This window comes from Hypanus sabinus, chromosome 26, assembly GCF_030144855.1.
Source record: "Hypanus sabinus isolate sHypSab1 chromosome 26, sHypSab1.hap1, whole genome shotgun sequence".
In the NCBI taxonomy this organism is placed as follows: Eukaryota; Metazoa; Chordata; class Chondrichthyes; order Myliobatiformes; family Dasyatidae; genus Hypanus; species Hypanus sabinus.
In genome coordinates, this window is record NC_082731.1 from 12641751 (window position 1) to 12669077 (window position 27327).

The 27327-nt window shown below is 51.5% G+C and overlaps 1 protein-coding gene and 1 pseudogene across 17 annotated transcripts in view; both read left to right on the forward strand.

The window, feature by feature from the left end:
• The first annotated feature begins 697 nt into the window (after positions 1–697).
• On the forward strand, positions 698–12674 carry LOC132381575 (Y-box-binding protein 1-like; annotated as a pseudogene).
• A 1514-nt stretch (positions 12675–14188) lies between these two features.
• Positions 14189–27327, forward strand: part of LOC132381630 (gastrula zinc finger protein XlCGF17.1-like) — a 36610-nt gene continuing 23471 nt past the window's right edge. For 2 of the 17 annotated variants that reach the window (XM_059951184.1, XM_059951188.1), the window contains exons 1-2: positions 16824–17189; positions 20966–21037. Coding sequence is in view for 4 of the 17 variants with exons in the window: in XM_059951182.1 (XP_059807165.1) it covers positions 21007–21037 (31 nt within the window). In the remaining 13 variants the exon portion in view is untranslated. Of the gene's footprint in view, positions 14309–16782; positions 17190–20953; positions 21038–27327 lie in introns of those variants that run through there. The other 15 variants (XM_059951182.1, XR_009508086.1, XR_009508085.1 and 12 more) reach the window with 15 other exon arrangements.

Below are 27327 nucleotides of genomic sequence, written 5' to 3' on the forward strand. Positions count from 1 at the left end.
TGATCAATCGTTTGACCAGCTCTCTGCCCACAGGTAAAGAATTTGTACCGTTCATATGTCACATGTCATATGTCTTCTCCCATCTCTCATCTGCCTGTGTTCTCTCCCATTCTGCCCCTCACTTTTCCAATTCCAATGACCAGCTCTTTGTTTGAAACTTTGACTGATGCTGCTTGATCAGCTGAGTGCTTCCAACACGCTCTCGTATTGTTTATGGTTAAGATGGACATGGTTAATCGTGCCTGATTCTTAGTTGTAGTTTAGTGCTCCACAGCTAATTTTTAAATGCTGTACGGATTCTTGCACTTTTCACATTGTTTTGCAGATTACACTCAGGACTCACAGCATGAATCTTTCCTCAACTTCCCTCTCATACTCTCTCAATGAACTTACAACATAGGTGCAACAGGGGATGAGGTCCTGCAGAATGAGTATAGGAAGTTAGATAGAGGAGCCGTGACCTCTGGATGACTCCTTGTGCCACATGCTAGCAAGGTTAGAAGTTGAAGCATCGGCCAGGTGAACTGCTTCCTGAGAAGCTGCTTCAGCAGGCAGGGATTGAGGTTCTTGGACTATTCGGATCTCCTCTGGGTTAGAGGCAATCTGTACAAGAGGGACAGGATGCTAGAGAGGGACCAAGATCCCTGCTTGGAAAGTTGCTAATGCTACATGGTAGGGTTTGAAGTAGGGCTAGAGGATGGGACTGGGAGGAGGAGCAAGTCAAGGCATAAAGCAAGAGCGAGTTCAGCAGTCAGGACAGCCGGGGCAGGGAGGCACATACTCAGTTAAACTACGGTTATTTCAATACACCAAGGTTCAACAGGTAAGTCAGAAGAACTCAGAGCATGGATTGGCTCTGAGGACTGAGGAGGTGTCATCACAGCAAAAACAGAGTTGAAAGAACGGCTGGACTGGCATCTCAGTATTCTGGAACACAGATGCTTCTGGCATGTCGGAGGTAGAGGCGAGTGAGTGAGGGGGCTGGGGAGGGATCTTGCCTTTTTGATAAGACGTAACGGTGGTACTCAGACACCAGTGATTCTGCAGATGCTGGAAATCTGGAGCAAAGCACACAGAACGCTGTAGGAACTGAGCTGGACAGGCAGTATGTCTGGAGGGAAATGAACAGCTGACGATTCAAACTGAGACCCAAACGTTCATTGACTGCTCATTTCCCACCACATTTACTGCCTGACCGGCTGAGTTCCTCCAACATTCTGTGGGTGTGTTGTACAGCAGTGCTTACAACTAACATTCTTGCAGAATAGTCTGGGGAGGCCTTATGGGTTGAACTTGGAAGAGGCAGTAAGGTCACTCCAGTGGGGTTGTATTATGGAGACCTCCAATAGCCAGTGGGAACATTAGGAGCATGTATGTAGAGAAATTACTCATTGTTGAAACAATAATAGCATCGTATTAGTAGGAGATATAAATTTCCCCAGTATATACTGGACTTTCCTGAGTGCCTGGAGGGAGGATTATGTGAAGTGTCTCCAGCAAAGTTTCCTGAGTTGGGAGGGTGCAATACTGGACTGTCTCTTAGGGAACGATACAGGGCAAATACTGAAAGTAGCAGTCAGGGTGAACTCTTGTTTCAGTGAGAGGTCACAAGATGGATCTGGCAGGTAAGGTAAAGGAAAATGCCAAGAGGTTCTTTAGCTGTATGTGGGGTAAAAGATAGCCAAGGAGAAAGTAGATTCCTCCAGTCATCCATGTTTCTAGCCACATGAGATGAGTGGGATTTTCCACAAATATATCTCCTTGGTATTCACTGAGGAGAAAATTGTGGTTGCTTAAGAGGTAATGTAGTGATGTTTTGGAGGCCATTTTACCAGGGAGGAGGTGTTTGCAGTGTGGATAAATCCCTGGACCTGATAGTGTGCATCCTCAGTCTTTGTGAGAAGCTAGACAAGGAATTGCAGAGGCCCTTGTGGAGAAAATTGCTTCATTGTTAGCCATTGAAGTGCCCATACAAAGGCGGCTGATGTTCTTCTATTGGGTAGCAAGAACAAGACAGGAAACTACAGGCCTCTCAGCCTGCTGTCACTAGTAGGGAAGTTATTGGAGGGATTTCTGAGAAACGGGATCTAACAGCATTTAAGTAGACAGAGCCTGTTTAGGAGGAGTCAGCACGGATTTGCGTATGGAAAGTTGTGCTTGATGAATTTTTTTTTGAAGAGGAAATGAGAAAGGTAGTTGAGGGAAGGGTAGTGGATGCTGTTTACTTAAGCTTTAGTAAGGCCTTTGCCAGGATCCCACTGCAGCCTGGTCTGGAAGGTTGGGTCCCATGGAATCCAGCGAGAGCTACTTGGATGGATTCAACCAACAGAGCTGGTTGAAGTTTGTTCCCCTGTGTGGAGAATGTTGACTGGAATGGCGAGCCACAGGGATCAGTGTTGGAACCCTTCTTACTCATTATGTATAGAAATTATTTCCATGTGGATGTGCAAGGCTTGATCGACAACTTTGCAGATGACATAAAATTAGGTCGAGTTGTTGACAGTGAAGACGGTTATTGTAGATTACAAGGGAATCTTGGTGAGTTACGGAAGTGGGCTGAGGAGTAGCAGAAACATTTCCATGCAAGTGAGCGTAGTTGTTGCATTTCAGAAAGTCAGACCAGCATTGGAGCTTACACTATGAAAGGTAGGGCACCAGGGAGTGTAATGTAGGAGCTGGTTGAGAGCAGCATCACAGGTAGACAGGGTGGTGAATAAGGTGTTCGCCACACTTGTGGAAATGTTGCATTATGAAGCAATTAGGCCAAGGGCCTGTATCTGCTGTGGTGCCCTATGATGCTGCTGATATCTTTGCTGAGGGGAGCTGGACTTTGCACCCCATCTGGGTCTCCAAAAATGTTATATATCTCAGTTAAATCTCTCAACACAAAGACACTGGCAGCCTGGGCATCCTCTTGGCATGAGTGCATTTCTCCATCATAATAACATATAGAAGACAAATCAGCCTATCAAATTAATACTGGCTCTCAGGGGAATAATCACTTGGGTGCCATACCTGTTCTCATTTCATTGGACCCATCTCTGTTCCACCAATCCTTGTTTTCTGCCTGTTAACTTGAACTCATTCCACAGGAACACCTCCAATCCCAATTCCGAAATGTAGTTTAATGATAGCACTTTCTCAAAGGCTTTATGAAAATCCCAAAACTCCATTCCCACTGGTTTAGTCTTGTCTCTTACATTAACAAAGTTGTCTGATGTAATGTCATCCATCGAACCCATACCGAATCTGCCTACCCCTCCTATTATTTCTTGTCTTGTCTCTACTTTTTGTATATCATTCTTCCTTCAAATGATATCAGTACAAATAATTTTAAGTGACTTGTGTTCTGCTTCTCTCTCTCCCTAAATAGTGATACAGGTCCTCTGTCCGGTTACAACTGCCCAACTTATGGTGTGACAGAGAGCACTCAGTAAACACACTCCTTACACACACCGTTCAGTCAAACACAAACATTGCCATGTCATTCTGTTGTCATTGCGCCAAGTGTGTGTACTTCTGTGTCTTCAGCGTATATTCCCATAATGGGGGCTAAACTGTGCTGATGGTGCATTTCCAACCATACATGCTGAAAAATTCCATTTCTTTCATATGGGGTATTTATGTATACTGTATTTATTTGCATACTGAGTTTATACGGATATTTCAGTTTATTCTGTAATGATTGTAACAACATTTGTGGGGTGTGCAATATTCTAATTCACGTATAGTCTTAAATTAACTTTGATAATTAAAGATCATATGTTGTAGTGTGTGCAAAAAAAACAAGCTGATTGCCCTAAGTAGGAGACAGAGATCAGAAGTTCATACAGAACAAAGTACAGAACTAATGCTATATTTTCTAGTAGATATCTTTTTGTAAATATTGGCGGTTTCACTATTTTTGCTAATTTTTGTAAGTTTGATTTTTGACACACCTAATAAACACCCCAGTACTGAAGTGCTAAGCGACTCCAGGCATTTTTTCCCTCTGGCCATGACATACGTATCTAAAACACAATCAGCCCACACAGATGACAAGGGTTTGGGCGCAGGTGCAATGATTTCCTGGCTTACGGAGGGGTTCCTCCAAGTGGGAATTCAGTCCGCAGTAATATCATTGGCATCTTGCAGAAAATTCCAAATGGTTGAGTCCTGGTTTAACAACACTTTGCATAATATATTGCCAGGCTGTCGCACCTGCAATCTGGGTCAAGGAACAGAGCCACTTTGTAGCCTGGAAAGGATCTGCCGTTTCTCCTTCCAAGTTACTAAGCATGAAGATTCTTACCAAGGACAAGAGTCCTTAAGACAGCGTGGACAAAGTGAAGTTGGGGGATGAGTAGCCATCATGGAGAATCCGGGTGTGCAAGTTCCAGAACCTGAAATTTTGAAAGATGACAACCTTCAGTCAAACCTCTCATTATCATTTCACATTCTATTGAAAGATCCTCAATTTTGATCAGGAAAGATGTGGTTAAACATCAAAGTTCAAAGTTGAAAGTAAATTTATGATCAAAGTACGGTATATAACAACCATGTACAACCTTGAGATCCGTCTTCTTGCCGGAACCGGAAACGCAATAGAATCCACAAAAAACCACACAACAAAGACTGACAAAGATTCGCAGTGCCAGAGGACAAATCGTGCAAATAATAAACAGTGAACAAATAATATACAGAAGGTCAGCTTCAGAGTCCCAAAAAATTTATGAGGATGTTGCCGGGGCTGGAGGGCGTGAGCTACAGAGAGATGTTGGCCAGGCTGGGTCTTTTTTCCTTGGAGAACAGTTGAAAGAAGGCTGACCTTGTAGGGCAGGGGTTCACCAACCTTTTTAATGCCATGGACCCCTGTTATAGAGGCTCATAAGATCACGAGGGGCACAGATACCGTAGATGGTAACTACCTTATAACTTACTGTATAATATAGGACTATTTCGTGTTGTACTAATACATCGTATTGAGCATGCGCTGTTAGGTGCATATCGATCTATACTTGTGTGTTCAGTTCAGTTTCAGTTAGTAAAGAACCCTGTTAACGTAGCTGCAGTCTCCAGTATTTTTTATTAATGATATTGTTGTGTAAACGGCCACATACACAACAAATTGGCGACGAGGTTAATGAACCTACGTCATATTGGAACACCGTGTCTATTTGACTGGAAAAAGCAGGAGAGGCCGTGAGTCCGAAAGGAATCGGAGACACAGTCGGAGCGGCAGCACGACAGGAGACCGGGAGACCACGGCCGGTGCTGACCCCAGGGGTTGAGGGTCTGCCTGCCCCAGAAGGGAGATAAAAAAGGAGCGGCACACACATCTAGCCAGAGTGCGCTCATGATGCTAGCAAAAAAAAAGGTCACATGGGTCAAAAACTAAACAAGGGACCGTGGCTAAATATGGCATTAATTGGAACCATTGCAGCATTTGATAGTGGCATTGAAGACTGGGCAACTTATATCGAAAGAACAGAGTTATATTGTGATGCTAACAGTGTTAATGAAGGAAAGGAAGCCAGTGTCTTACTCAGTGTTATGGGTGCAAAAACGTACGGGCTGCTATGGAGTTTGTTAACCCCTGAAAAGCCAACTGACAAAACGTTCAAGCAAATAGTAGACACTCTCCAACAGCATTTAAACCCCAAACCACTGGTCATTGCTGATACATTTAAATTTCATAAATGGAATCAGAACAAAAATGAAAGTATTTCTGAATATTGTGCTGAATTGCGCAAATTATCAGAACATTGTCAGTTTGGAGTGTTACATATTCCGTAACTGGATAACTTACCAGCAAAGATAGAGAGGTCCGTTGGAGTCTGATGGCACTATTTTCAAAAGTTTTTATTTATAAAGGGGGCACAAAAGTAAGGTTAATACAAACATTCAGATCATATACGTCGGCAAAACTCAATCTAAAGCGCGGATATAGCAATAATCATCATTAAGAAATAATCTCGACGGTTGTCTAGGGGATAATATATTGTCCGTTGGAAATATAAAAGTCACTCAGAAGTCTGCAGGCTTCAGCCTTTTGGGAATCGCTGGGTTTCACGTGTTTTAGAGAGATTGGTGAGAAAAGGAAAAACTTGCCCGGGTCTTTATGAAGCAACTCCGTTGAATCAGGGGAGCGTTGGTTCCCCGTTGTTAGTTTGAAGTCCTTTTTGGTGTTATTAGCCACCCGCTCCCCAGGCAAAGGAGAAACGGAACGCACGTGGCTTTGAATGGCTTCCTGCTAGCACGGGAGCGCTGAGCGATGGTGTGTCCTTCTGGTGCGTCGCTGGGGTACCGCCTCCTGCAGTCCCCTTTTATCTTGACTTGCAGAGTTGTAGATGTCCATCAAAGTAGGGTGATGCAATCCCCACCCCCACATTGCCCGAGGGTGTCCATATCCCTGGTAGCTGTCACATAGCAGGGACATGCAATTCACACAGGTGTTTCGAAGAACAATGGTCAAAACCGTTGCATTGTCTCTCATTTCCTGGGTCCGAGACCTGAATTAATAGTGATCTTGCGATTCTCCGGAAGGAGGGGGCTGCTCCCGCCCCTTCGGCCCCTCAGAGCTGTGGTACATTCATAACAGGAGCTGGTCTATTGGACGCATTGAGGGACAGGTTAGTGAGTGGTATGCACTGTGAAACCACACAGAAGCTCCTGTGTGAAAAAGAGCTTACATTCGAGAAAGCGTTGAACACCTCAATATTATTAGAAATAGCCGTACGAGGTGCTTCAGAGATACAACAGAAATCTCTGGAATATGTTACGAATAGAATGTCATTGAGCAGAAATGAAGGAAAGAAATGCTACCATTGTAGGAACAGGTCACATAACCCTGATGTTTATTGGTTTAAAGACAAGGAATGCAGGAACTGTGGCAAACAGGGCCACACTGGCTAGTAAACAGCAGGAAAAGGGCAAAATACAGAGAAACAAGAAAGCCAGAAAGGAAAATACAAGAAGGTGCACAAAAGTAGAGAAGGCAGTTCTGATAAAAGCAGCTCTGATGAAAACGACTCTGATGAAAGTGGGTTGCCTTGTCTGCAACTTCACAGCATGAAAGAGACAGATGATCGAAGAATAATAAGGATCACTCCACAAGTGGCAGCGTGAGACTGACAATGGAGCTGGACACAGGCTCAACTTTAACAGTGATCTCTGTACACGACTACAAACAACTGTTTTTTCTCACATCCCTCTGAAACAAACTAAGCTACTGCTAAAGACTTACACAGACAGAAGGTGCGTCCCAAAGGTAAAATTAAAGTGACATTGACCTACGGAGACAAAACACAGCAGCTGAACCTCTGTGTACTGGAAAATGGAGGACCAGTATTGTTGGAACATTTTTGGCTCAGGAAAATCCGTTGGATTTGCACACCATCAAAGCACTAGATGTGTCGACAAAGGAGGGCAGCTCGGCAGGGAAGATGTCCGCAGCTCTCCTCTCACCCATTGTCAACTATTACAATGAGAAGGAGGAGCTAGACAGCGTCGACAAGGAGGATGAACGCAGTATCCACAGCTGCGACTAGGAGGAAGATACAGAGGATGCAAGGCAGACAGATATTGCCAATAAGCAGGATGATAAAGACTACTGAAAGTAAAAGAACAGATGTACCACGAGAAATTGACCTCTCAAAACACAACAAATGCAGTTACAGGAAGGCACTTTGCAGCAGTATCAAAAAAGGATGAAGAAACAAAATCAACAATACAGGCAAGGAAAACGAACTGCAGAGATTTTTCTGCAATTGGAGACAGAAAAAGTGGAAAGGAATTGAAATTAGAGAGAAGAAAGAAGCGAGGAGAGCACCGGAGTCCACACCTGAGACCGGCCAGAGCAGCAACCACCTCACGCAGCCTGTCCACACCGTGAGCGAGGCCGAGACGGAACAGCAGCCACCTCACACAGTCTGTCCACACCATGAGCGAGGCCGAGACAGAACAGCAACCACCTCACACAGCCTGTCCACACCGTGAGCGAGGTCGAGACAGAACAGCAACCACCTCACGCAGCCTGTCCACACCGTCAGCGAGGCCGACACAGAACAGTAACCACCTCACGCAGCCGGTCCACACCGTGAGTGAGGCCGAGACGGAGCAGCAACCACCTCACGCAGCCTGTCCACACCGTAAGCAAGGCCTAGACAGAACAGCAACCACCTCTCGCAGCCTGTCCACACCGTGAGCGAGGTCAAGACAGAACAGCAACCAACACACGCAGCCTGTCCACACCATGAGCGAAGCAGAGACAGAACAGCAACCACCTTACGCAGCCTGTCCACACCGTCACCGAGGCCCAGACAGAGCAGCAACCACCACACACAGTCTGTCCACACCGTGAGCGAGGCCGACACAGAACAGCAACCACCTCACGCAGCCTGTCCACACCGTGAGCGAGGCCGACACAGAGCAGTAACCACCTCACACAGTCTGTCCACACCATGAGCGAAGCTGAGACAGAACAGCAACCACCTCACGCAGCCTGTCCACTCCATCACCGAGGCACAGACAGAACAGCAACCACCTCACGCAGTCTGTCCACACCGTCACCGAGGCTCAGACAGAGCAGCAACCACCACACACAGTCTGTCCACACCATGCGCGAGGCCGAGACACAAAGGTAATCACCTCACGCAGCCTGTCCACACCGTGAGGGAGGCCGAGTCGGAGCAGCAATCACCTCACGCAGCATTTCCACAACGTGAGTGAGGCCGAGACAGAACAGTGACCACCTCACGCAGACTGTCCACACCGTGAGCGAGGCCGAGACAGAACAGCAATCACCTCATGCAGCGTGTCCACATCGTGAGCGAGGCCGAGACACAACAGTAATCACCTCACGCAGTCTGTCCACACCGTCACCGAGGCTCAGACAGAGCAGCAACCATCACACACAGTCTGTCCACACCGTGAGCGAGGCCAAGACAGAACAACAATCACCTCACGCAGCGTGTCCACACCGTGAGCGAGGCCGAGACTCAACAGCAACCACCTCACGCAGTCTGTCCACACCGTGAGCAAAGCCGAGACAGAACAGCAACCACCTCACGCAGCATTTCCACAACGTGAGTGAGGCCGAGACAGAACAGCGACCACCTCACGCAGCGTGTCCACACCGTGAACGAGGCCGAGACACAAAAGTAATCACCTCACACAGCCTGTCCACACTGTGAGCGAGTCCGAGTCGGAGCAGCAACCAACTCACGCAGCCTATCTGCACCGTGAGAGAGGCCGATACAGAACAGCAACCACCTCACGCAGCCTGTCCACACCGTGAGCGAGGCCGAGACAGATCAGTAACAACCTCACGCAGCCTGTCCACACCATGAGCGAGTCCGAGTGAGAACAGCAACCACCTCACGCAGCGTGTCCACACCGTGAGCGAGGCCGAGACAGAACAGCAACCACCTCATGCAGCCTGTCCACACTGTCACCGAGGCCCAGACAGACCAGCAACCACCACACACAGTCTGTCCACACCGTGCGCGAAGCGGAGACACAAAGGTAATCACCTTACGCAGCCTGCCCGCTCCGTGAGCGAGGCCAAGTCGGAGCAGCAACCACCTCACACTCCCTGTCCACACCGTTAGTGAGGCCGACACAGAACAGGAACCACCTCACGCAGCGTGTCCACACCGTGAACGAGGCCGAGACACAAAAGTAATCACCTCACACAGCCTGTCCACACTGTGAGCGAGTCCGAGTCGGAGCAGCAACCAACTCACGCAGCCTGTCCACACCATGAGCGAGGTCAAGACAGAACAGCAACCACCTCACGCAGCTTGTCCACCCCATGAGCGAGGCCGAGACAGAACAGTAACCACCACACGCAGCTTGTCCACCCCATGAGCGAGGCCGAGACAGAACAGCAACCACCACACACAGTCTGTCCACACCGTGAGCGAGGCCGAGACGGAACAGCAACCACCTCACGCAGTCTGTCCACACCATGAGCGAGGTCGAGACGGAACAGCAACCACCTCACGCAGCCTGTCCACACCGTGAGCGAAACGGAGACACAACAACAATCACCTCACGCAACATGTCCACACTGTGAGCGAGGCCAAGACAGACCAGCAACCACCACACACAGTCTGTCCACACCGTGCGCGAAACGGAGACACAACAACAATCACCTCACGCAACATGTCCACACTGTGAGCGAGGCCAAGACAGAACAACAATCACCTCACGCAGCGTGTCCACACCGTGAGCGAGGCCGAGACACAACATTAATCACCTCACGCAGTCTGTCCACACCGTCACCGAGGCTCAGACAGAGCAGCAACCACCACACAGAGTCTGTCCGCACCGTGAGCGAGGCCGAGACACAAAAGTAATCACCTCACACAGCCTGTCCACACTGTGAGCGAGTCCGAGTCGGAGCAGCAACCAACTCACGCAGCCTATCTGCACCGTGAGCGAGGCCGAGACAGAACAGTAACAACCTCACGCAGCGTGTCCATACCGTGAGCGAGGCCGACACACAACAGTAACCACCTCACGCAGTCTGACCACACCATGAGCGAGGCCGAGACAGAACAGGAACCACCTCACACAGCCTGTCCACACCGTGAGCGAGGCCGAGACAGAACAGGAACCTCCTCACACAGCCTGTCCACACTGTGAGCGAGTCCGAGTCGGAGCAGCAACCACCTCACGCAGCCTATCTGCACTGTGAGCGAGGCCGAGACAGAACAGTAATCACCTCACGCAGCCTGTCCACACCGTGAGCGAGTCCGAGTGAGAACAGTAACCACCTCACGCTCACTGTCCACACCGTGAGCGAGGCCGAGACAGAACAGTAACCACCTCACGCTCACTGTCCACACCGTGAGCGAGGCCAAGACGGAGCAGCAACCACCTCACGCAGCCTGTCCACACCGTGAGCGAGGCCAAGACAGAGCAGCAACCACCTCACACAGCCTGTCCACACCGTGAGCGAGGCTGAGACAGAATAGCAACCACCTCACGCAGCCTGTCCACCCCATGAGCGAGGCCAAGACGGAGCAGCAACCACCTCACGCAGCCTGTCCACCCCATGAGCGAGGCCAAGACGGAGCAGCAACCACCTCACGCAGCCTGTCCACACCGTGAGCGAGGCCAAGACGGAGCAGCAACCACCTCACGCAGCCTGACCACACCGTGAGCGAGGCCAAGACAGAACAGGAACCTCCTCACGTATTCTGTCCAAACCGTGAGCGAGGCCGAGACAGAACAGCAACCACCTCACGCAGCCTGTCCACACCGTCACCGAGGCTCAGACAGAGCAGCAACCACCACACACAGTCTGTCCACACTGTGTGCAAGGCCGAGACACAAAGGTAATCTCCTCACGCAGTCTGTCCGCACCGTGAGCGAGGCCGAGTCAGATCAGCGACCACCTCACGCAGTCAGTCCATACCGTGACAGAGGCCGAGACCGAACAGCAAACTCCTCACGCAGTCTGTCCACACCGTGAGCGAGGCCGAGAGAACAGCAACCACCTCACGCACACTGTCCACACCGTGAGCAAGGCTGAGACAGAATAGCAACCACCTCACGCAGTCAGTCCATACCGTGACAGAGGCCGAGACCGAACAGCAAACTCCTCACGCAGTCTGTCCACACCGTGAGCAAGGCCGAGACAGAAGAGGAACCACCTCACACAGTCTGTCCACACCGTGAGCGAGGCCGATACAGAACAGCAACCACCTCACACAGTCTGTCCACACCATGAACGAGGCCGAGACAGAACAGCAACCACCTCACACAGCCTGTCCACACCGTCACCGAGGCTCAGACAGAGCAGCAACCACCACACACAGTCTGTCCACACTGTGTGCAAGGCCGAGACACAAAGGTAATCTCCTCACGCAGCCTGTCCGCACCGTGAGCGAGGCCAAGTCAGATCAGCGACCACCTCACGCAGCGTGTCCACACCGCGAGCGAGGTCAAGACAGAACAGCAACCACCTCACACAGCCTGTCCACACCGTGAGCGAGGCCGAGACAGAACAGCAATCCAAACAGCAGCAACAACAGCCAGACAAACCCACAGCCTCCAGGGAGAAGAAAGTTATCACAACAACGGTTCTTGGAATGGTAAGGTGGTTCAACTTACGAAATTTTGATATGGATTCATCAACAGGAATGATACAAAGGCAGATGTGTTTGTACATCAGACTGCTACAGAAAAGAATAACCCGCGGAAATACCTCCACAGTGTTGGAAATAGTGAAACTGTGGAGTTCGACCTAGTGTAAGGCAAAAAGGGTGCAGAAGCAGCAAACGTAACTGGTTCTGAGAGAGATCCAGTCTGAGGAAGCCGGTGAGCCGCGGACAGAAATCGTTACCGTCGTTGCAAGTCTCGCCACTGGTGTCCACCACGTCATTACCAACAGTACATTGAAGGTGGAGAGAAAGGCGATGGAGCAGAGACTGCAACAGTTGGAGAAAACCAAGATAATCAAAATCAGTAACACCGTCCTCCTTACAGAGGACAGCGTTACCCAACCTTACTTTGTTCGTTGTCGATATGGTTGCTGCCCACAATATAGCAACCAGCCTCAGGGAGAAATTACTGAGGGTGGTGAAATAAATGAAAACCAGGTTGCTGGGGAAGAAGGTAAACCGAACAGAGGACAAAATCAATTTCACTCAAACAGAACAGCTTTCGCACAAGGTAAATCTTGAACCAATCATTTCCTCCATTAATCCTTTGTGGGAAAGTTTCTTTTGCTTGTACATATTTTGTATCCTCAGTCAATGTGTCATCTTTTGCACAAACAAGTTGGGAAACAGCATGAAAACAGTGCCGAATTCTGGCAACAAACTGCAAGGTTTCTGTTGTTGAATTTTCACACTTGTGCTGAACCTGCATCTGAAGGAATTCTCCCTCCTGAGCCAGACAGACAGCACTGCAGGTAATCCTTAATATCAGCAAAACTGTACTTTAACAGTAGCTTAACAACAACGGAGCCAACAACAGGCTTTCGATCAACTGCTGCATCAAACGGTGAAAGATTTCTGGTAAAGTACTGATCTTTCTGTGAGTCACTGGATTACCCCAAATTTTGAATAACTAGTAGAGACAGCAGATCACCAACCACTTCTTTTGTTGGTGGCGTCATCTTTGAAGCAGACCATGGAAACTCCCTGTGATCGGAGGTCAGCTTTCATGACTTTTATATGGAAATATGTATTAAAACAAACAAGTTTATTGACAGATGTTACTCACACGGGCAGAGAAGAACCCCCTCCAACACTAATTATTATTATGTTACTTTATCAGAATTTGATATTATTAAGTTACTAAGTACACAATTGATAAGCATTTGTATGTAAGGATACACATATTGTTTAGCGTAGTGATCCCAGCGAAAAAAGCCGTTGATACACTATTAAAATAAAAGGGGAGGATAACCTACTTATAATCATATATACCATATAACCTACTTATAATATAGGACTATTTTACATTGTACTAATACATCAAATTGAGCATATGCTATTAGGCGCGTGTGTGTTCAGTTTGGTCTCAGTTTAGTAAAGGACCCTGTTAACGTAGCTCCAGTCTCCAGCATTTTCTAGTAATGATATTGTGTAAACAGACACATACACAACAGTAACATTTGACAAGTTCAAAGTTAGGGGGCACAGATTTAGGATGAGAGGGTAAATGTTTTTACGTGCATAGTGATGGGTATATAGAAGAAACTGTCAGAGTAAGAAGCTGAGGCAGGGATGATTGTATCACTTAAGAATCACTTGGGCTAATACTGTACATCTATGGTTGAGGGTTAGAGGGATTTGGGCTGAATGCAGGAATTTAGTACAAGATGGGTAGGCACTACGGTTTGCGTGGATTTGGGCCAAAGGACGTGTATTATTCTATGATTCTAAGGGAGGGTAAATGTTGGGGAGAAAAGGCACTAGTTTAAAAGTATTGGAGAATATAATGATAACGTGCCAATATTCACCCCCTCCCTCCAATAAGACGAGGAGCTGCTTCACAACGTTTTGGAAGATGGAGACAGTGGATTTAAAAGTTTTTTTAAATTTAATGATTTAGCATGAAATAGGTCCTTCAGGGCACGTTGCCACAGCAACCCCTGCCAACACTAACCACAAGACAATTTAAAATGACCAATTAACCTACCAACTAGTAGATCTTTGGACTGTGGCAGCAAACCAGAACACCAGTGAAGAGCCACACGTTCCACAGGGAGAACGGACAAACAGAATGGCTTGAACTCTGACCTCCGAACCCCTTGAACTGTAACAGAGGTGAGCGAACCGCTATGTTACCGTGGCTCCATATCGTCAATGTAAGTAACAAAGTATTTACATTTTTACAAGTAGGTAAACTCAAAGTTCTTCGAGGAATGCTAGGTAAACAGTCAGAGGCTGAAAAGGAGGCAGAGACAAGGTAATGGCAGCCTGGCAACAGCCAGAGCGACAGAACAGCGGAAGGAAATTAATCATCCAGGAATACGAAGGATGACCTGAAACAAGGCGAGCAACTGCTGAGGACAAAGGAGGAACACCGAGTCCTCTGCCTGGACTGGTAGAAAGCATGACTGAGCAGATAGACAGAAGGACAATGGGGCAATCCCCAGAACGAGGAGGAAAGAGAAATGAGCACGTCTGAGGCACCAGGTCAAATGAGTAAAATTAAGCGGTACATACCAAAGAACACAACATTGCTAACATCCGTGACTGTGTGGCCAAGTACAGCTCCAACACCATATTCACGTTTGCTGATGACACTACCATTGTGGGTCATACCAAGGGTGGTGATGAATCAGCATACGGTGGGGGGGGGGGGAGAGATTGAAAACTTGGCCAAGTGGTATAATAACAACATCCTCTCACACAATGTCAATGAGACCAAGGAACTGATTGTAGACCAGGAGAGGGAAACCAGTGGTCCATGGGTCAGTAATCATCGGAGTATGAGAGGTGGAGAGGGTCAGTAACTTTAAATTCCTGTGTCTCGCTATCTCAGAGGACCTGTCCTGGACCCATCATTTAAACATTATTGTGAAGAAAGCACAACAGCACCTCGACTTCCTCTGGAGTCTGGAGAGATTTGGTATGTCATCAAAAACTTTGGCAAAGTTCTGTAGATGTGAGGTGGGAGGTGCTGACTGGCTGCGTTACAACCTGGTATGGGAACACCAAAGCCTTTGAGTGGAAAATCCTACAAAAAGTAGTGGATTTGGCCCAGTATGACACGGGTAAAGCTCTCCCAACTATTGAGCACATCTTGAAGCAGCAGCATCCATCATCAAAGATCCTCACCACCCAGGCCATGCTCTCTTCTCACTGCTGCCGTCAGGTAGAAAGTACAGGTGCCTCAGGACTCACTCCACCAGGTTCAAGAACAGTTACTATCCCTCAACCATCAGGCTCTTGAACAAAAGAGGATAGTTACACTCATTTAAGGACTATTGTTGTTTCATACTTGTTAATTTTTGGTTTTTATTTATATTTGCATTTGCATAGTTTACAGTTAATAGTTCCTGATGTTTACAGTAACTGTTCGATAGATTATGTCCACAGAAAAAGAATCTCTCAGGGTTGTATGTGGGGACATGTTTGTACTTTGATAATACATTTTACTTTGAACTTTGATATCAATCAGCCTTACAAGATGAATAAGAAACGAGCAGCTTTTAAAATGAGGGTTCTTTATTGACTTAGTGAAATACAGTGCAGAATCAGACTTTGTGGCTCTTGGAGCCAGGCAGACCAGCAATCCCCCAATTTAATATTAACCCAATCACGGGAAAATTTACAATGACCAATTGACCTACCATCCAGTATGTCTTTGGACTGTGGGAGGAAACCCACTGGGTCATGGGGAGAATGGACAGGCAGCGATGCGAAGTGGACCCAGGTCACTGGTAAAGTGTTGTGCTAACCACTACGCTGTCGTGCCGTTGTTAAATGTCCCATCTCTGAAACAAAAATTATTGTGGGAATGTCTCAAGGTAAACTGACTAAAACAGACAGTAAACAAGACGGCAGGATCAACAGAAGGCTGGTAGGTTAATTGGTCACAATAGGGGAATTGATGGGAGTACTTTAGGATTGGTAGATTGCCTCGAGTGTACAGACAGCGGTTGAACCTGGGGGAATTGATGTGAGTAGGATCGGTGTAGATGGGTAGATGGCACAGACCCAGTGGGTGAAATGCCCTGTCTCTGTATATAAACGGCTGAGCATTTCCAAAAACATATTCCCTTTATTTCAGATTTTCAGCATCCACTCCATTTTCCCGTCCCTCTTGGAATTGAAAATTTCAGTAGCTTTGCAGTACCTGCAGGCTTTCTGCACAGGGATCAATGAGAGAAAACACACTTCCTCTTCCTTCTTTAGAGAAAGATCCATATCGGTTTCCCCCCTCACCCACCAGCCCCATACCCACTTAACAACCCTTTTGCTGCCAGCTTCATCAACCCTCATCTGGTTCCATTACCGCCTTCTCTCAATGTCCCTCACCCGGACCCACCCATCACCCATTCCACTGGCTATTTCCCCTCTGCACTCTCGGTCCCGACCCGTTGCTAAGCTCCTCCAGTCCTTTTCACCACAGATTCCAGCATCTGAAATCTTACATATCACCGGCCAGAAGCTCTTCGCGCCTGCGCACTTGTGGCCCTTAAATGTACATAGGTCGCCTTTTGGCGCACTGTGCATTCTGGGTAGGGACATCGCCATTCTGGCGATTTGAAGGCAGAGTGGGGAAGGGGAGAGGGCGGATCGAGAAATACCTCATCTGGTGGGAATAAACATAAAGGGAGCTGGGTACCGGAAACCTGTATGTCATGTCCTGTCACTGTCCTGGAGCAGATCGCCATTTTATATTTTAAGCAGGGTTTGTAGTTGGGAAATCGTTTCGAATCACTTTTACTCCGTTTTCCGAAGATGAATGCATCAAATTGTTCACCGTAAAATTCTCAGCTACATAAATCACAATATTTAAGACAGCCGCTCCATGGCGCCGGGAAGTTTGATTGACGTGTAAGGTCAGCCAATCAGAGTATTGGCGGCTCACCGGGCGAGGTCCTTCCACCAATCGGTGCACGGGAAGGATGGGATTTGCAGGTGCCTGACACAGGACAAGAGAGACGGGGCTGGTTCGGGATCAGGAGATATGGCAGAGGCTGGGATGTTTTGATAAATCTCCCAATCAGGAACCAAGTGAGTAAAAAAATGTATTTAACAGGGGTTTAATTATAATTTTAAGTAGCTTGAGGGGGAGTTGTAGTTTCTTGTGTGAACGGTTACAGATGATGAGATTACCGTTGGGATTACATATTTAATCATTGGGGAAAAACATTTAGAAATAACGATGTCTCTTTCTCTGCGCCCTTGAGCAACCCAAAGGGTTCTTTACCTAATTGTTCACAAGATTACGGTGACAAACTGTTTATAACGCCCAGAAGCTTAGGGACTGTCTGTGGCCCAAATGCCCTCAAAGGTGGATAGCGGTCAGATAAATCCCCTCCTTTGTCCTTGCCGGCAATTTCCCCTCATCAGGCTGACTGTAACGTATGGAATCACGCGTAGGGCTTCCGATATAAAGTGGATCGGTTACGAACATTCTTCCCTGAATGATATTTTCAAGCATTTTGAAGTGTTCTGGTCACTCCGATCCCCGCTTGTTTTGTGCCTCGGGGCTTTGTCAAGTTTAAACTCATCATTAACTGTGATGGGATCTGCATTTTTGTCTGTGGCCAATACAAAATCCATTCTGTTCCACTGTGGGTTCTTGTCATATTCTGAAGAAGTCAGTAAAAGATTGTCTGGTGCCCACTTGGTTGGATGTAAGAGATCCCTGAAGCCCCCCGTCATTGGGGGTATTATTTATTCATGTCTTAGTCTGTTGTAATCCCACCCTTTAGTGATTATCGACAGTCAGGAGTACTGTCCAGACCAAATGATCTTTTCACGCAGGAGCCCCTGTGGCGTCCACATGCGCTGAAGTTGGAGTGAGGAAAGGGTGCGCAGGAGAGGAAACAGGCCTCTTCACTCTCTGAATCAACACCCTCCTCCATGTTCTCGTCCCCCAGGTCGGGGGCTCAGTCGTCAGTTTCAACCCCGTCCCTTTCTATTACTGGCCACTCAGCCACACGTTCGTGGCAATTCACAGCAGCTTGGAAACACTTGCCTTTGGGATGAGGGAGGAAACCGAAACACCCACCAGGAGAACATGCAAACTCCACACAGACTGTGTCACCAATGGAAACTAGTGTTGTTCCTTCACTTCCAGTTGTAGAGCACAAGTGAGTCCATTTGACTCGCTCATTCCTTCAGCCGTTTCCAGTTGGCCCGCGTCCTTCAGCCGTTTCCCGTTGGCCCGCGTCCTTCAGCCGTTTCCCGTTGGCCCTCGTCCTTCAGCCGTTTCCCGTTGGCCCGCGTCCTTCAGCCGTTTCCCGTTGGCCCGCGTCCTTCAGCCGTTTCCCGTTGGCCCGCGTCCTTCAGCCGTTTCCCGTTGGCCCGCGTCCTTCAGCCGTTTCCGTTGGCCCTCGTCCTTCAGCCGTTTCCCGTTGGCCCTCGTCCTTCAGCCGTTTCCCGTTGGCCCGCGTCCTTTAGCCGTTTCCCGTTGGCCCGTGTCCTTCAGCCGTTTCCCGTTGGCCCGCGTCCTTCTGCCATTTCCTGTTGGCCCTCGTCCTTTCCTGTTGGCCCTCGTCCTTTAGCCGTTTCCTGTTGGCCCTCGTCCTTTAGCCGTTTCCTGTTGGCCCTCGTCCTTTAGCCGTTTCCCGTTGGCCCGCGTCCTTTAGCCGTTTCCCGTTGGCCTGCGTCCTTCTGCCATTTCCTGTTGGCCCTCGTCCTTTAGCCGTTTCCTGTTGGCCCTCGTCCTTTAGCCGTTTCCCGTTGGCCCTCGTCCTTTAGCCGTTTCCCGTTGGCCCTCGTCCTTTAGCCGTTTCCCGTTGGCCCTCGTCCTTTAGCCGTTTCCCGTTGGCCGGTGTCCTTCTGCCATTTCCTGCTGGCCGGTGTCCTTCTGCCGTTTCCTGTTGGCCCTCGTCCTTTCCTGTTGGCCCTCGTCCTTCTGCCATTTCCTGTTGGCCGAGTCTTTCTGCCATTTCCTGTTGGCCGTGTCTTTCTGCCATTTCTTTTCACATGATGATAAGACGGACTCTTTGTCTCATGGCTTTGCACCTTATTATCTGCCTGCGCTGCCTTTCTCATTAACTGATACAGTTTATTCTGCACTCCATTATTTTTCCCCTATGCAGGCTCTGTGCACTGTTGTAAGGAAATGATTGTCTGAGTGGCGTGGTTGTCACTGTACCTTGTACATGTGACCATAATAAACCGATTCGCCCATGCCGTTGTCTTTTAAAGGAAATTGGCAGCTTCGGCCTCCACCGCTGGCACCTCATCCCATAATCACACTGCTTACTGTGTGAGCTCAATTTCACCCTTCTTACCTTAAAACTACACCCTGTAGTTTCAGAAACCCCTACCCACCCTGGGGAAAAGACCGACCCTCATATACTTACAGTTCACTCAGCTGTAATATTAACTGGACTTCCATAATCCTAAGGAATGGGATGGGTGGAATTTGTTAAGTTCATCCAGAAAAGTTTTCTGAAGCAAAATGCAGAAACCCCCGACTAAATAACATTCTGGTGAACCTGGCCTGTGCTCTGAATGCCCACTGCATCCTTCCTGTAGTGCAGTGAAGAGAACTGTTTGCAGTTTTCCAGGCGTGCTTAGCCAATGTCTTGTGCGGCTCCAATGTGACCCCACAACTCTTCTACTCAAAGCCTTGGCCTATGAAGGCAAACACGCCACAAGCCTTCTTCGCTGCTCTATCCGTCCAGGAGGGCACTTTCAAGGAGCTCTGAATTTGCACCCAAATCCCTCTGTGCAACACTCCTAAGGTCCCACCCATTTGCCCCGTACATCCCGTTAGTCTTTGACATCCCAGAATCTATTACCCCACCCTCGTCTGGACTCAGCCGTGACACTGAACCGTGCAAGTGTTGCCGGTTGAAAGATGGTTGGGGTTTTGCAGTTGAGAAATTCTGGTGGAAGATATCGTAAAACAACAAAATATGGAAAATATGAGGGGGCATAGTTTTAGAGTGATTGGAGGAAAGTATAGGGGGTGTCAGAGATAAGCTTTTTACACAGAGAGTGAAACGCCTTGCCAGGGGAACTGGTACAGGCAAATACATTAGGAATATTTAAGAAACTTAAACAGGCACATGGATGATATGAAAATGAAGGGTTAGGTTTATTTTAGAGTAGGTTAAAGGGTCGGCACAATACTTTGTGCTGAGGAGCCTGTACTGTGCTGTAAAATTCTACCGAGAACGGTGAAGCTGTGAGAAACACACATTTGAGTGGGTCCAGGAGGGGGAGGGGCAGACTCACGGTCCACATTGGTACCAACGACACAGACCAATAGAGAGATGCGTTCCTGCAGAGTGAATACAGGGAGTTAGGCAGAGGGGGGAGAAGCATCACCTCCTCTGTTATGATGTAATGTTTGCCCCTGTGTCAAATGCTGGTGAGCGTAGGAATACAGGATTAGGGCAAATCTTGGACTAGAAGGGGCGAGAAGGGCTGTTTCCGTGCTGTAATTGTCATATGGTTATATCGTATGGTTATAAGTGAATGTGTCACTAAGGAACTGGTGCAGCTGGGAGGACTTCAGCCACTTGGACTGTTGGGATCTGTTCTGGGGCAGAGCTGAACAGGGCAAAAGGGACAGGTTGCAGCTGAACTCAAGGGGACCCTTTGCCCTTGCAGGGAGATTCATTAGCCACACACCCCACCTCTCTATCTGTTACCCCCCATCGCTGCACTGCACATCGACACTTTAAACCACATAAAAAGATGCTGGTATTTATTTAATAATGCCTATTTCATTCCATATCTGACTTTTAACCTCTAACTTTCTTTGTGTTTTAATATATAATTCTATATTCTTTCTTTTCTGTTCCATGTTGTGCCCTGACCAGCGCAGCACAGCAAGTTCCTAACATGTGAACGTACGTGGTGAATGAATTTAATCCTTGATCATCGATCCTTCGGTGAGTTTTAACTACCTCAGCGAGTCATCATCTGACGTCAGGAAGTTTGAACAAGTGTAGAGTTCAAAGCTAGCAAAGGCAAGAGACAGAATGTGGGAGGTCAGAGAGGCCGACAGGTAGCACAGAGGAACGTGGAATGTGGACTGGCCCATTGTAAAGTCACAGTTGGAAACATGGTTGACACATGGGCAGGACCGGCACCTCCATGTTCCAGGGTATGGATAATATGGTGGAAGGGGGAATGGGGGTTAGACTATTGGTTAAGTTTTAAATCACTGTAGTACTAAAGACAGACTATACCTTGGGGAGCATCTGTTCGTCCCTCCCCACTGATCTCCCTCCTGGCCAGTGGAACAAGTGCTTCACCTGCCCCTTCACCTCCTCCCTCATTACCGTTCAGCACCCCAGACTGTTCTTCCAGGTTCTCCGGTGAGTCACCAGCCTGGGATTGGCCTTGCAGTCCCTCTTAACCAAAGGCACAAGGCTAGTGAGTCTTTTGGGGCCGTCTACTGTATCCGGTGCTCCCCGTGTGGCTTGTTCTGTACGTCGATGAGACCCGACATAGATTGGGAGAAAAACTTCACTGAGCGCCTGCACTCGGTCTGCCAGGAAAAGTGGGATCTCCCAGTGGCCACCCATTTTAATTCCTCTTCCCATTCCCATTCCGTCATGTCAATCCATAGCCTCCTCTACGGTCATAATGAGGCCACACTCAGGCTGGAGGAACAATACCTTATACTCTGTCTGGATAGTCTCCAACCTGAAGACTCCCCCAGCAACTTCACCATTCCCATCCCTTCCTCCCTCTCTCTCCTCATCCCCTTACCAGCCCATCTCCACCCTCTGGAGCTCCACCCCCTTTCCACCTCTCCTCACCCCCTTACCAGCCCATCTCCACCCTCTGGAGCTCCTCCCCCTTTCCCCCCTCTCTCCTCACCCCCTTACCAGCCCATCTCCACCCTCTGGAGCTCCTCCCCCTTTCCCCCCTCTCTCCTCATCCCCTTACCAGCCCATCTCCCCCTCTGGAGCTCCTCCCCCTTCCCCCCTCTCTCCTCACCCCCTTATCAGCCCATCAAAACCCTCTGGAGCTCCTCCCCCTTCCCCTCTCTCCTCACCCCCTTACCAGCCCATCTCCACCCTCTGGAGCTCCTCCCCCTTTCCCCCCTCTCTCCTCACCCCCCTACCAGCCCATCTCCACCCTCTGGAGCTCCTCCCCCTTCCCCTCTCTCCACACCCCTTTACCAGCCCATCTCCACCCTCTGGAGCTCCTACCCCTTCCCCCCTCTCTCCTCACCCCCTTACCAGCCCATCTCCACCCTCTGGAGCTCCTCCCCCTTCCCCTCTCTCCTCACCCCCTTACCAGCCCATCTCCACCCTCTGGAGCTCCTACCCCTTCCCCCCTCTCTCCTCACCCCCTTACCAGCCCATCTCCACCCTCTGGAGCTCCTCCCCCTTTCCCCTCTCTCTCCTCATCCCCTTACCAGCCCATCTCCACCCTCTGGAGCTCCTCCCCCTTCCCCCCTCTCTCCTCATCCCCTTACCAGCCCATCTCCACCCTCTGGAGCTCCTCCCCCTTCCCCTCTCTCCTCATCCCCTTACCAGCCCATCTCCACCCTCTGGAGCTACTCCCCCCTTCCCCAATCTCCTCACCCCCTTACCAGCCCATCTCCACCCTCTGGAGCTCCTCCCCCTTCCCCCCTCTCTCCTCACCCCCTTACCAGCCCATCTCCACCCTCTGGAGCTCCTCCCCCTTCCCCTCTCTCCTCACCCCCTTACCAGCCCATCTCCACCCTCTGGAGCTCCTCCCCCTTTCCCCCCTCTCTCCTCATCCCCTTACCAGCCCATCTCCACCCTCTGGAGCTCCTCCCCCTTTCCCCCCTCTCTCCTCACCCCCTTACCAGCCCATCTCCACCCTCTGGAGCTCCTCCCCCTCCCTCTCTCCTCACCCCCTTACCAGCCCATCTCCACCCTCTGGAGCTCCTCCCCCTTCCCCCCTCTCTCCTCACCCCCTTACCAGCCCATCTCCACCCTCTGGAGCTCCTCCCCCTTCCCCTCTCTCCTCACCCCCTTACCAGCCCATCTCCACCCTCTGGAGCTCCTCCCCCTTCCCCCCTCCCTCCTCACCCCCTTACCAGCCCATCACCCTCTGGAGCTCCTCCCCCTTCCCCCCTCTCTCCTCACCCCCTTACCAGCCCATCTCCAACCTCTGGAGCTCCTCCCCCTTCCCCTCTCTCCTCACCCCTTTACCAGCCCATCTCCACCCTCTGGAGCTCCTACCCCTTCCCCCCTCTCTCCTCACCCCCTTACCAGCCCATCTCCACCCTCTGGAGCTCCTCCCCCTTCCCCTCTCTCCTCACCCCCTTACCAGCCCATCTCCACCCTCTGGAGCTCCTACCCCTTCCCCCCTCTCTCCTCACCCCCTTACCAGCCCATCTCCACCCTCTGGAGCTCCTCCCCCTTCCCCCCTCTCTCCTCATCCCCTTACCAGCCCATCTCCACCCTCTGGAGCTCCTCCCCCTTCCCCTCTCTCCTCATCCCCTTACCAGCCCATCTCCACCCTCTGGAGCTACTCCCCCCTTCCCCAATCTCCTCACCCCCTTACCAGCCCATCTCCACCCTCTGGTGCTCCTCCCCCTTCCCCCCTCTCTCCTCACCCCCTTACCAGCCCATCTCCACCCTCTGGAGCTCCTCCCCCTTCCCCTCTCTCCTCACCCCCTTACCAGCCCATCTCCACCCTCTGGAGCTACTCCCCCTTTCCCCCCTCTCTCCTCATCCCCTTACCAGCCCATCTCCACCCTCTGGAGCTCCTCCCCCTTTCCCCCCCTCTCTCCTCACCCCCTTACCAGCCCATCTCCACCCTCTGGAGCTCCTCCTCCTCCCTCTCTCCTCACCCCCTTACCAGCCCATCTCCACCCTCTGGAGCTGCTCCCCCTTCCCCCCTCTCTCCTCACCCCCTTACCAGCCCATCTCCACCCTCTGGAGCTCCTCCCCCTTCCCCTCTCTCCTCACCCCCTTACCAGCCCATCTCCACCCTCTGGAGCTCCTACCCCTTCCCCTCTCTCCTCACCCCCTTACCAGCCCATCGCCACCCTCTGGAGCTCCTCCCCCTTCCCCCCTCTCTCCTCACCCCCTTACCAGCCCATCTCCACCCTCTGGAGCTCCTCCCCCTTCCCCTCTCTCCTCATCCCCTTACCAGCCCATCTCCACCCTCTGGAGCTCCTCCCCCTTCCCCTCTCTCCTCACCCCCTTACCAGCCCATCTCCACCCTCTGGAGCTCCTCCCCCTTCCCCTCTCTCCTCACCCCCTTACCAGCCCATCTCCACCCTCTGGAGCTCCTACCCCTTCCCCCCTCTCTCCTCACCCCCTTACCAGCCCATCTCCACCCTCTGGAGCTCCTCCCCCTTTCCCCTCTCTCTCCTCATCCCCTTACCAGCCCATCTCCACCCTCTGGAGCTCCTCCCCCTTCCCCCCTCTCTCCTCATCCCCTTACCAGCCCATCTCCACCCTCTGGAGCTCCTCCCCCTTCCCCTCTCTCCTCATCCCCTTACCAGCCCATCTCCACCCTCTGGAGCTACTCCCCCCTTCCCCAATCTCCTCACCCCCTTACCAGCCCATCTCCACCCTCTGGAGCTCCTCCCCCTTCCCCCCTCTCTCCTCACCCCCTTACCAGCCCATCTCCACCCTCTGGAGCTCCTCCCCCTTTCCCCCCTCTCTCCTCATCCCCTTACCAGCCCATCTCCACCCTCTGGAGCTCCTACCCCTTTCCCCCCTCTCTCCTCACCCCCTTACCAGCCCATCTCCACCCTCTGGAGCTCCTCCCCCTCCCTCTCTCCTCACCCCCTTACCAGCCCATCTCCACCCTCTGGAGCTCCTCCCCCTTCCCCCCTCTCTCCTCACCCCCTTACCAGCCCATCTCCACCCTCTGGAGCTCCTCCCCCTTCCCCTCTCTCCTCACCCCCTTACCAGCCCATCTCCACCCTCTGGAGCTCCTCCCCCTTCCCCCCTCCCTCCTCACCCCCTTACCAGCCCATCACCCTCTGGAGCTCCTCCCCCTTCCCCCCTCTCTCCTCACCCCCTTACCAGCCCATCTCCACCCTCTGGAGCTCCTCCCCCTTCCCCTCTCTCCTCATCCCCTTACCAGCCCATCTCCACCCTCTGGAGCTCCTCCCCCTTCCCCTCTCTCCTCACCCCCTTACCAGCCCATCTCCACCCTCTGGAGCTCCTCCCCCTTTCCCCTCTCTCTCCTCACCCCCTTACCAGCCCATCTCCACCCTCTGGAGCTCCTCCCCCTTTCCCCCCTCTCTCCTCACCCCCTTACCAGCCCATCTCCACCCTCTGGAGCTCCTCCCCCTTCCCCTCTCTCCTCACCCCCTTACCAGCCCATCTCCACCCTCTGGAGCTCCTCCCCCTTCCCCCCTCTCTCCTCACCCCCTTACCAGCCCATCTCCACCCTCTGGAGCTCCTCCCCCTTCCCCTCTCTCCTCACCCCTTTACCAGCCCATCTCCACCCTCTGGAGCTCCTACCCCTTCCCCCCTCTCTCCTCACCCCCTTACCAGCCCATCTCCACCCTCTGGAGCTCCTACCCCTTCCTCCCTCTCTCCTCACCCCCTTACCAGCCCATCTCCACCCTCTGGAGCAACTCCCCCCTTCCCCTCTCTCCTCACCCCCTTACCAGCCCATCTCCACCCTCTGGAGCTCCTCCCCCTTCCCCCCTCTCTCCTCACCCCCTTACCAGCCCATCTCCACCCTCTGGAGCTCCTCCCCCTTCCCCTCTCTCCTCATCCCCTTACCAGCCCATCTCCACCCTCTGGAGCTCCTCCCCCTTCCCCTCTCTCCTCACCCCCTTACCAGCCCATCTCCACCCTCTGGAGCTCCTCCCCCTTTCCCCTCTCTCTCCTCACCCCCTTACCAGCCCATCTCCACCCTCTGGAGCTCCTCCCCCTTTCCCCCCTCTCTCCTCACCCCCTTACCAGCCCATCTCCACCCTCTGGAGCTCCTCCCCCTTCCCCTCTCTCCTCACCCCCTTACCAGCCCATCTCCACCCTCTGGAGCTCCTCCCCCTTCCCCCCTCTCTCCTCACCCCCTTACCAGCCCATCTCCACCCTCTGGAGCTCCTCCCCCTTCCCCTCTCTCCTCACCCCTTTACCAGCCCATCTCCACCCTCTGGAGCTCCTACCCCTTCCCCCCTCTCTCCTCACCCCCTTACCAGCCCATCTCCACCCTCTGGAGCTACTCCCCCCTTCCCCTCTCTCCTCACCCCCTTACCAGCCCATCTCCACCCTCTGGAGCTCCTACCCCTTCCCCCCTCTCTCCTCACCCCCTTACCAGCCCATCTCCACCCTCTGGAGCTCCTACCCCTTCCCCCCTCTCTCCTCACCCCCTTACCAGCCCATCTCCACCCTCTGGAGCTACTCCCCCCTTCCCCTCTCTCCTCACCCCCTTACCAGCCCATCTCCACCCTCTGGAGCTCCTACCCCTTCCCCCCTCTCTCCTCACCCCCTTACCAGCCCATCTCCACCCTCTGGAGCTCCTCCCCCTTTCCCCCCACTCTCCTCACCCCCTTACCAGCCCATCTCCACCCTCTGGAGCTCCTCCCCCTTCCCCCCTCTCTCCTCATCCCCTTACCAGCCCATCTCCACCCTCTGGAGCTCCTCCCACTTCCCCCCTCTCTCCTCACCCCCTTACCAGCCCATCTCCACCCTCTGGAGCTCCTCCCCCTTCCCCTCTCTCCTCACCCCCTTACCAGCCCATCTCCACCCTCTGGAGCTCCTCCCCCTTTCCCCCCTCTCTCCTCATCCCCTTACCAGCCCATCTCCACCCTCTGGAGCTCCTACCCCTTTCCCCCCTCTCTCCTCACCCCCTTACTAGCCCATCTCCACCCTCTGGAGCTCCTCCCCCTACCTCTCTCCTCACCCCCTTACCAGCCCATCTCCACCCTCTGGAGCTCCTCCCCCTTCCCCCCTCTCTCCTCACCCCCTTACCAGCCCATCTCCACCCTCTGGAGCTCCTCCCCCTTCCCCTCTCTCCTCATCCCCTTACCAGCCCATCTCCACCCTCTGGAGCTCCTCCCCCTTCCCCTCTCTCCTCACCCCCTTACCAGCCCATCTCCACCCTCTGGAGCTCCTCCCCCTTTCCCCTCTCTCTCCTCACCCCCTTACCAGCCCATCTCCACCCTCTGGAGCTCCTCCCCCTTTCCCCCCTCTCTCCTCACCCCCTTACCAGCCCATCTCCACCCTCTGGAGCTCCTCCCCCTTCCCCTCTCTCCTCACCCCTTTACCAGCCCATCTCC